Source organism: Argiope bruennichi, chromosome 9 (genome assembly GCF_947563725.1).
Source record: "Argiope bruennichi chromosome 9, qqArgBrue1.1, whole genome shotgun sequence".
Classification (NCBI taxonomy): domain Eukaryota; kingdom Metazoa; phylum Arthropoda; class Arachnida; order Araneae; family Araneidae; genus Argiope; species Argiope bruennichi.
This window is the reverse complement of record NC_079159.1, coordinates 53,773,420-53,784,984: the sequence shown is the minus strand read 5'-3', so window position 1 is coordinate 53,784,984 and position 11,565 is coordinate 53,773,420. Positions and strand designations below refer to the sequence as shown.

General features: G+C 26.5%; 1 protein-coding gene across 1 annotated transcript in view; it reads left to right on the top strand.

Moving 5' to 3' along the window:
* Positions 1-3,762: 3,762 nt before the first annotated feature.
* LOC129984198 (membrane-bound transcription factor site-1 protease-like) overlaps positions 3,763-11,565 on the top strand; it is a 33,770-nt gene continuing 25,967 nt past the window's right edge. The window contains exons 1-7 of the mRNA XM_056094018.1: positions 3,763-4,158; positions 5,150-5,406; positions 5,852-6,003; positions 6,551-6,659; positions 7,879-7,994; positions 8,083-8,200; positions 10,986-11,096. Coding sequence (XP_055949993.1) covers positions 5,196-5,406; positions 5,852-6,003; positions 6,551-6,659; positions 7,879-7,994; positions 8,083-8,200; positions 10,986-11,096 — 817 coding nt within the window. The 5' untranslated portion in view covers positions 3,763-4,158; positions 5,150-5,195. The remainder of the gene's footprint in view (positions 4,159-5,149; positions 5,407-5,851; positions 6,004-6,550; positions 6,660-7,878; positions 7,995-8,082; positions 8,201-10,985; positions 11,097-11,565) is intronic.

Sequence of the window (11,565 nt, the reverse complement as noted above, 5' to 3'; positions counted from 1 at the left end):
TATCCACGATGCTGTCAACTGACAGACATTAGAGAATTGTTTTTTTAACTTCTGTTTATTATGTATACAGATTTTTTTAATGGAGGCCAATTCCAATAATATCATAATGGTTTTTAAAATGTGCATATCCGGTTCTTATATCATTTAAATTTCACTGTAATGAGACTTCACTTTTTTATTCGTTTTGTAAATCACGTCGATATTAAATAAAATCCTTTTTCTTTAGTTTTCAACACTAGGTGAAACTCATTTGATTCAATATAGAATGAAATAATAAAAATGGTTTGGGTTTCAGGACAGCAATGTAATCTATTTTTGGAAATTAAGCACACACACACAAAAAAAAAAAAAATTTAAAAAAATTGTCAAAATTTAACACATTTCACACGACTATTAAATTGATATCATTAAACAGACAATCTTTTAAATTTTAAAATGGTGTAAAACTCATTTTTGTGCTGTAATACTTTCGTAATTTATCAGAGAAAAATACTAAAAACTTCTTAATTTTTAGTTAAGATTCTAGGTAAATAAATTTTAGAAAAAACCTCTCTCCAAGGTGCACATTTTGATCCTCCAAAGTCTGGTCTGGCCTGGCCTGTAAAGCGCCAACACACACATATATATTTGTCTTTATTATTGGTAGAAATAAAAAAGGACATATATGTGTGTTAGAGAGAGAGCGAGAGAGAGAGAAAGAGAGAGAACGCTCTACATGTCAGATCGTTTGACCTACAATCATGAAATTTGAGCATATGCTTGTTGGAGGGTGAGTGTATGCATCTCAGAGCGATTTTTTAATTAGAATTTTAATTAATTAATTAATAATTAAGCTGAAGTTTGGTCTTTTTAAGAGATAACATCCGTAAATATTATTTCACAAAAATAAATGTTACACTATTTCAAAATTTAAAAAATTGTCACTTTGATGATACCAATTTAATAGACGTGTAAATTTTTCCTAAAATTTGGTGATATTTTTTTTTAAATATTTCTTTCCTAATTTTCATCTATCAATTACATTGTTGCCCTGAAATACAAACCTGCTTTCATTATTTAATTAAATATTTAATCGCGTGCTTTTCTTCCATTGTTGAATGCTAAAGAAAAAGGATTCGGCATATCATAATAAAGATCTTTTTTAAAATGATTCATGTAGACAATGAATAGAAAGTATGTAAGACAATTTAAATAACACAGCTTTAATGTCGATTATTTAACGGAATTATGTTGGTTATATCTAAACTATTTAATTTAAATTAAACATAACCAATATCCGCTGTGAATCAACTTATTGCCAAAATCAACTAATAAATAATAGGACATGGATTTTCATTTTGTAAATGAAATGAAAAAAATTTAAATAAATCATTGGCTAGTTGATTAAATTAAAATCTTGATAATTGGCTATGCTAAATAGATTAATTTATTACAAGAGCTTCTTAATGTGCGCTGCTTAGAGCTGCAAAATTTCTTAATTCTTCACTGATGAAATTAATTCGCTGTATAAACTTTTCATTCCCCCATTCTCCTTTCCCACTCCAAAAAACAAATCATCAAGATGATGAGTAATTTGTAACGTATTGGTCTCCATGGGAGTCACTGTTGACAACATCTGGTTGTCGAATAGCGGCATGGGAAGTCATAGGTGATGTGCCCAATCGACTGATCTTTGAGCTGTCATTCACAATCTCTATGTATTTCACTGTATAAAATGAGCAACGTGGCCCTTCTGGATATTACTGTGATTTGATCTGAGAAATTACTTGGAAGAAGCATAAAATATGATTATTTGTTGTAAAATTATTTCATTGATGTCTTGATGTTGCACTTGTGATGGTACATAAAAACGTTAATCTTTGTTAAAAATGAGCCAACATAGTAATTATGTTTATATATTCTGAAAAACAATTGTTATTTTTCAATCAGTTTATATAAAATTCTATGGCGATCAATGTGTTAAAGAAGATTTAAAGACTCATTACTAATATTAAATTTGTTTAATAATTTATTTTGCTTATGATTAAAGCTTATTCTCTCTTGTTTTCCAGGAATAATGATTTTATTTAAATTCAGTTGTTTCTGTTTTGCATAATCCGATATTCCTTGTATCCCTAATAAAATAATCTTAAAATCCAAATTGTGATAGACATTAAACCCTGTATTTTAGTAGACGTATACCTGTTCCATTTGTTGATTACATTAAGATCCATAATAAAGATACAATAACATTATAAAGGTGCGACGTATGCTGCCTGCACAAGTAATAAGCTTCTATTTAGCTAACAAGTTGATAAAAAAAATTAAGAACTGTAGGCATAATCTTTGAACGTGCTGTATTTATTCATTTATATACTTACTGTCTCACAGGAATCTATAAAATCAATAGTTTTTACAGAAAAATTGAAGAAATAAAACAAAAATGTAAAATTCAGAGCAATGAGTGTAAAGAGTATTTATATGACCTTGGCTATCAACAATGGAAAAAATGCAAGGAATTGGATATTTTTTTAAACAATGAAAACGGTTTGAATTGTATTCCGTCAATGAAAATCATTGTGTAAATAATGCGTAAAGTTTTTTTTAATTAATTTAAACTTTAAAAGGAAATTGTGAGATGACAAGTGAATCGACATCATGTAAAAGATAATTTCTTGAATTTTTTTTAAAGACAATAAGAGATAATATTATCAATAAAAAGTCATAATTTTACTTATTTTTTAAACAGTTAAAAGTAAGTAAAAAAAATCTCAACAAAATACATTATTCCGTGTTTCTAAATGCATATGTGTAAAATTTGATAGCTCTAGATTTAAGAGATTGTTCAGTACATACATTCGCTTTTATTATTATTAGATGGCCGTACTATGGAATTATTGATAAATGTACTCAGTATTTTCAATGGGGGTTAATAATGTCCACAGCGTCGTAATTAAGGAGACGGAAAGAATATTGATGCTCTAAAAACTAGTCTTGGGATAGACGCCAGGATGACATAAGAAAATGTATTAAGACCCAGGCTTATTTACTCGTGCTATGGCTATTGATAATCAAGCATCCAATCTCTTTTAAGGTGCGGTTATCTGAAGAAGGATTCACTACTCAAATGATACACTCAATTCAAAATTTAGTTCGCAGCTTAAAATTTACAAAATAGTCCTCGAATTATTTAAAAACGAAACTTTAATATTACTGAACTAAACCCGAGAAATTACTGAAAATCTGTACTTTATCATATGCTTCTAAAGCTGGATATTTCTCATGCTTTTGTCATCATTATTAATTTAAATCCAAATGTAATTCTTGGGTTTTTAAAATTTGTCTTGTCGCTCTTAACAGCCACTACTAATTGAAGATTTCAGTTCTATGGATCAAATATTTATTTATAGAAAATTCAAAATATTCGCAGTGATAATTATTTTATTTCAGTATGATTAAAAATTAAATAATTAATTATGTTGTTAATTACATCCCTGAATATAAATTAGCTTCTCAAGTATCAGAAAGCAGCTAATATTCGATTTTACCTATAAAATTTTAAGATTTTTTCTCTTCAGATGTACACCTACTAATTTTTTAAAAAGATCGCCGAATTAAAATATTTTGTTAACAGCATATTTTAATAAAGTTACGAAGACTTTTTCTAATCACTATGCTAGTCCATTGGCTCAATGTGAAGAAAAATAAAGATAAAAATAATTGCACAGTCTTGTGAAACTGTACCCGTGTGCACATGGAAAGCAAAATAAATAAAATATTAAATTGACAGGGAAAATGATACAATAACTTAATATTTTCCGCACTGTTCTGAAAAATTAAAATTCTATTCTATAAAAACTGAGAAATAATTTTAAAATTTGCTGAGCCAGAGAAGATTTACTGCTTTCCTTAAATATCGTAGTAATGGGTTTCAATTTTTGTTGTTTACCTGTTAAAGGGTCATGGATAGTTAATAGAAAAGTTTGTGCATATTTCTTTTGTAGGATGTTCGTTTAAATAATTTTTAACCGGATTTTTGCGGTGAAAAGTATATAATTTCTCAGAAAGAAAGATATACTTCGTGCTGCTGTCCATAAAGTTGCATGCCTTACTTAATTACTTGCCAAATTTTTCATCTGTTGAACTCATCGTTTAGTTATAGAATTCTTTTAATCAAAAGTAAGTAACATTTCCACTTGAAAATGAGTGCTTATCACTTTGACCAATTAGTTTTATTAAATAATATAAAAATTAAACTTAAATAAAATAAATTGTCTTTGTTAGATTACTTTTTTTAGACTAGCATTTTCGAATAATTACTTTTTTTTAAAGGAAATATTTGCGCAGGAGACCAACCGAAAGTTTCTTTAGTTAGAGATAATATAAAAATAGACACATGAAAAAAAATTTGCTTATCTTGGCCTGGAAGTATTGTAATAATGTCTTAACCAGTAGTTCTTTAAAGTTGTATCTGAATAATCAACAAATTCAATTATTTTTGCTCTGATTAATTTTTATTTAATTGTTCAGGAATAATTTAACTATCTACAAGTATTGCATTATTTTAAGCTAAATAATTAAATGAGTAAATAAATATCTTTACTTTGGCCTTAAATTGTAATTGATGATATACATATAAAAGTTGTTTATTGATGTAAGAATAGTTTTTTTTATTTATCTGAATAAATCGGTATAATATGCAAATGCTAACATCATTTCTAAAAGATTGCAAAGTTTATTAAAAAGTTGAGTACTATGGCTGTGAAGTATTTTAATATTATTAATGAGATTTACTGCAGTTTTTGTAATGTTATTATAATATGTTTTGACAAAATTTTTAATTAAAATTAAGGCAATTTAATGATATAAATGAAATTTTAAAAAATATGAACATTTATGTCATTTTATTTATTGATTAATGCTGGTATAATTTTTTAAAGTCTATATCAGTTTTTAAGTTATGAAATGTGCAATAGCCATTTTTGTTTGATTTACAAAGCAAAACAAAATAATTCACAATTTTTTAAATAAATATCATAAAAGTTGAATAACATGATATACTTTTTCATTTCAGTTTATTGCAATATTATGTTTTATCAGAATATTCAGATACTTTGCAAATTTTATATTAAAAAATGTTAGAATGAAATTTTTTTTTCACCCTTTTTAGATAATGTTGTCTTCTCTTGGGGAGACCAGAATTTTCTTGCATTCCTATGAAAACAAATATTTGTAAATATATGAAGTCTAAAGAAAAAATGGCTTCCAAAGTACGATTAAGAAACTTCTATAGTTGTAGGCAACTGTATTTGTCTCAATTTTTATCATGGATCATCCTACTCTGTACTATTTCATGTGTCTCCTTAACTGGACAAAATCATACTGATCAATTCCTTGTAGATTTTTCATCAGAAATAGTGGATAATGGTAAGTATGCTAATGTTGATTTATATTATTTTTAATTAGTGAAATAAACTTTTCAATTGGAAGGGAGAAATCACTAACTATATATACATATATTGTAGAATCTATTATTTTAGTGATATCTTTTTATCTTATTTTATTGATATCTTGTATTACAACACAGATCATTTTTTGCCTATATTCTTTATTATTTCTATTCATATAACAATTATATAATCTTTTTTTAATAGCACTTTAATACTCGTAATTTTTTTTTTTACTTAATTTTTCTCTAAAGAAGGAATATTAGTAAATTTTATATTTTCTAGATAAAATGTGCATTAATTTAATATATGGGACATAAATGCTTATGTCACTATTGTTTGATACATAGTAATTGTAAACTATTAATGCTAAATTTCTTAAAGATTTAAATTGATTTATCTATGTAAATTTTGTCTTGTTTCAGAATACATTGTTAGCTTCAAAGAATTTTACAATTATGATGCTCGTCTGAAATATATTAAAGCAGCTTTAAGGAATTATGATCCTAGTAGCTGGCAAATTTTACCTAGGAATAATCCTGCAAGCAACTATCCAAGTGATTTTGAAGTTCTTCAGGTATATTAATATAGATACTGTTAATATTTTTATTTTTAATATATTTGCTAGTTCTCACTTCACATTTTATATAGTGCCCAATTTTTTAAAATTATTATTTGTCCTTATTTTTATGTCACAGAAAGTATAAGAATCTTTAATTAAATAGAAATTAAATTCTAACCTCATCTCTTTGACAATGATTCAGTTAAAAACTGCAATAAATTCATACCTGAAAATTTAAAAATAGAATTTACATTGTTCTCAAGAAATCTCATAATTATTTACTGCATTTTTTTTTTCTAAAACAGTGTTTAAAATATTTTAACATTCAGTGATTTTCTAATGCTTTACAGAACTGCTCTGATATACTATAATGTGCAATATTTATAAATGCTAAGATTTGTATTGGTCTTCATATGAAGAAAGGAGTTTTCTTAATTTAATTTTGGAATATATTTTCTTTCAAACTTATCTTTAAATTTAAGTTAGTATTGTTTATTTAATTAAATTTCAATTTTTTTTTGTTGATTTCATATATATTTAATTTTTGTATTGTTTTTAACAGCTTCAAAAAGATATTATCGAAAAAGGCATACCAGCACTAAAGAAGCACCATTCCATAAAACATGTCACACCACAAAGAAAAGTTACACGAACTTTGACATCTTTGAATGGTAATAATTAGATTTCTGTAAAACTTTTTATTGTTTAGTTTTATTTTAATGTGATTGAATATATGGTAATATTCACCTATAATTATTTTCAATTATTGTAACTTTTCTAAATATCTTTAAATTAAAAATAAATATGTAATATATAATAACAATGTAGAAATAGGGCAGATTCGTTCAGCCTAATATTTTCTAAATAATAATTTTCATTTTTTGTGGATGTGTTCTTATTTACTTTTTTCATACTAGTCTGGATTTTTAATCCTTTCTATTTTTAAGAAAATTTGTATTGCTTATAAAAGGTTTTTATAAAGATAAAAGTTGAACTTTATAATGTTCAAAGATATTACGTATAGAAAGCACATTTTTCTTAACTGAATTTGATTGAATGAGTAAAATGAATTTCACATGTATTTCCAACTTCTTTAAACTTGCAAATTTAATAATTTCAACTATAGTCATTTTGTAATTTTGAACTTCAATTTTATATTATACTCAAATGTACCTTACTCAATTATGGTTGATTGCTTTAGGCTTTGAATACTATTCAAAATTTATTTCAGGCTGAAATGAATATTTTACAAAAAGCGTTAATAGTTTATTTGATAATGAACTACATATACATCTTTAATTTTTAAATATCCACAATTATATTTCAGTCTGCATAATAAGAATCCAGGCTTTCAAGTTATTACATTTTTTTCTTCTATTTTTTTAAATGAATTCTTTTAATTTTACTTTATTCTGTGTAGCAATAATTTTAATAAGTATATTTTTTAAAAATTTAATGACTTTATTTCTGCTATTTATTTCTTTTCTATTATTTTATTTCATTCAAACACATATACAATATTTTTTTCCCCCTAAATCTTTTTCTTTTAATCCTGGCTTTTCTCTTGCATCGTTGGAATGACTTTCATTTTTTCATATATCACTGTAGATGATGTTTTAGAACTCAAATATCAAGTTTCTCATTATTTTAAATTTCTGGAGTGGAGACATATGAGGCCTAATAAGTTGCCAAATAGATTAACAACAAGTCATGTATATTTTAGAATTCTTTCACCTGAAAAGATATCTTTGCATTTTTATTTGATGGAAAGTTTTAGTTTTTAAATTTAATGCTGCTTTCTGTTTTTATTTTAATTGTAGTGCATTGATATAGTGACAATTTTTTGTGCAGAATATAGTTATTCATTGGTGCTTTTTTTTTCCTTTGCAGGTAAACCAATATCATGGGAAGATGATGATAATGAAATTAAATCGCACCAAAATTGTCAGTTTTTCCAAAAATGGTACTCATCTCGTCCATTTACAAAACGCTCAAGTCTTTCTCTAGTATGTATATTTGTGCCAATTTAAATTTTGTTACTTTTTATTCTTTGCAACATTATAAAAATATTAATACTCATTTTGATGTTTAAAGGGCTCTTCATTTTGGGAAACTGCTGGAAAGTTTGTTCGAAGACGTCTCATGAGGGCTCTTCCTCGTCAGATTACAAGCATCTTGCAAGCTGATGTTTTATGGAACATAGGAATTAGAGGTCTGTATTTTTTTAGATATGTATAATTTAAAAAGTTGTATTGCATGTAAATTTAATGGGTAATTTAAAGCAAAATTTTAATATATTATATTTGCTATTATATATACAGCGTTAGCAAGAAATAAGTTACCCTCTTCAGGGGGCTCTAAATTGTGTTCTATTGGGCCAAATAATATAAAATTTTAACTACATTATTCAGATGATACGCTTTATGTTCATTAACTAAAAAAAAATTTAGTACAAAAATTCACAAATAGATGGTGCTGTAACACAAATGTCATTTATTTGCACATGTTGAAATGGTGAAATATAATTTGCGTTACAGCGCATGTCTAATACCATTTTTCTTTGGATAAAAAGAAGGCAGATTCTGCACGAACATTAGTTTCTTCTCTGTTCATCATGCCTATGTTGCAAGAAAAAGAGTCTACTGGTGAAATTGTTCTATCAGAACCAACAAAACTCTGTTGCAACTCTAAAGGAATTTCATTGTATGAAGCAGATACAAAGAGGTCCAATGTCTCCAAGTGGCCTACAAAATATGATGCAGAAATTAGAAAAAAACTGGGTAACTTGAAATTCTTCCAGGTAGAGGATGGATAAAAAAATTCCCGTCCCTGTGTCAAAAATATTGCAACCATGCTCGTTGAAGCCAGCAGTCAGTCTCCGCATAATAGTGCAAGTTTGCCAGTTGTTTCCCATGTTTTGGATATGCCATATTCAACTGTACAAAAAATCGTGCAGCAGATTTTGCATTTTTATTCATAGAAAATCAAGTCTGTGCACCTGTAGCAGAATGAGGACTTGGAGGTCCTTAAAACTTTTGCACTTCAGTTCTTGCTCGAATGGTAGTTGATTCAACTTGGCATTCTGTGGAGTGATGAGGCCCACTTTTGCCTTAATGGGCAAATTAACAACCACAAATGTTAAATTTGGGCAGAAGAAAACCCTCACATTATCCAGGAACAACCCTTGCATTCTGAAAAAATGACAGTATGGTGTGGTTTTACAGCTACCTTTATCATTGTATTGTATTTCTTTAAAGAGCTAACTTCAAATGGTACCATTGTCCATCACAGGACAACGATACCATGATATGGTGAAAGATTTTGTAATCTCAACTCTTCTATGTCATGGATGCCTTCAAGACATCATTTTCATGCAGGATGGTGCACCACCTCATAATTATCGTCATGTAAAGCAATTGTTAATTCAACATTTCACAGAAGCATGAGTTATCAGTCGTCATTCCGAATAGCATGTCTCCTCATTCGCCGGAGATCAGCCCTTGCGACTTTTGGTTGTAGGGTTATTTGAAGGACACTATCTACCGTCAAAGGCCATCATCTCTACCAGATCTGAAGGACAGTGTTTGGCACTATATTGTTATTATTCCAGCAGACTCACTCCGATATTCTATAAAAAATATGGTTCTCTGATTAGAGCATATTCTTGAGAATAAAGATATATTGACCAATTTTGATTTTACTTTATTTAACAATTATAAACCATATTAAATGGTTTTATGTATATTACAACGCCACTTAACAGTGAATTTTTGTAATTTTTTTTTATTATTATTTAATAAATGTAAAACGCATCATCTCAATAATCTGTAGTTCAAATTTTTATCTCATTTGGATCAGTAGAATACATTTTATAGCTCTCTGAAGTGGGTAAATTATTTCTTATTAACCCTGTATATATATATATATATATATATATATATATATATATATATATATATATATATATATATATATATATATATATAAAGTTTGCATTAATTTATTGGATATTTGGAAAGACAAACAATTTTTTTTAAGTATGTATTTTAAATACTTTTTTGTTCCTTTGTGGCAGTTAGTATGTGCTGGATATTATTGTGTTTAAAACATTATGTTTGAAATGAAATTTTCTTGTAATTTTGTTCATTAAAATTTCATTTTTAATGAAAAAGTAAAATAATTAGCAACAAGACAATTGCTTTGTTGAACAATTTAATTGATTTGGATTTGTTACCACACATTTATGAAAAAAAAAATTAATTTATTAGTTATGCTATTATTTATATCAAAATTAATAATAAAGTACTATAGCTTTTATTTAGTTTAATAGATGTGGGAGTTAACAATTTCTTGAAGTTTCTATCTTCTCTTCTGATCTTCTTATCATTATAGATAATAAGTAATTAGATATTTACTAAAGTATTGTTGGCATTAATTACATTGTAATTGTTAATTTCTAATAGCACATAGAAAAGACAGGATTGTTATTTTAATTCAATTTTGTTTAATTATTTTTATTAAAATATGGGGTATCTGCAGTTTGCTTTTAAGAATTTTAAATAAAAATGTTAATTAGTTTATCATAATTCAAGATACTTTCATGGCTATTTATAATGCAAATCAAGTAATCACTTCTGAGAAATCCAGTTTGTCTTAGAATTGTTTACATGTATCGTAGAGCATCATATGGAATTTCAAACAAGATTGTATTATTTAAAAGAATGAACTACTTTAGAGTTTTTAATTTCAGAAATTCATTAGTTGTGTGTTAAAAACCCAACTCTGCTTTTGGAGTAAAAATATCAAGTTTTTTATTTAATACCTTTCTTTAACTTATAAAGTGGTGTTAGAAATGTGATGTAGATATCTGTATATTTTGTATCTGCATATTTACTTTATACTGCTAATCATATCAAAGTGGATTCTTTGTTCTTTTCAATAGTTTCTATTGTTATATTTGTAATTTTTTTTATTCTAATATTTTCATTCCTGTATAGGAGCTGGTGTTAAAGTAGCTGTTTTTGATACTGGACTTGTAAAAAATCATCCTCATTTTAAAAAAATAAAAGAAAGAACAAATTGGACAAATGAAAAAACATTAGATGATGGTAATAATTTTTAATATTGTTCTGAGCTAATATTGAAATACTTTAACATCAACTGTGCATTTTTAATATTATATACAACTGTGCATTTTTAATATTATATATAGTTTCATTTTGAGATTTATTCTGATATTTTTGTCATTTTACTGTAGCATTTCTACAGAATTTAGATTTTGTTATAAAAAAGTAAGCTAATATTTAGACAAATTGATGTAATATCAGCTTGAGCTTTTTATGTTTCCTGAATGCAAATTTATTATATTGATAAGTACTGAAAACTTCATTCTGGAATTAAAAAGTAGTAATTATATTTCTGAAACATGTATTTTTTCAAAAAATATTATTGTCATTCATGTCTGTTTATAAAGTTTTGATATTATACCTTTGCTTTTACTTTATATGCATATTCCCTTTTCTGGCAAATCCAGAAATAATTATTAATTTTGCTTTCTTTCCATAGAAGTAATTTTTT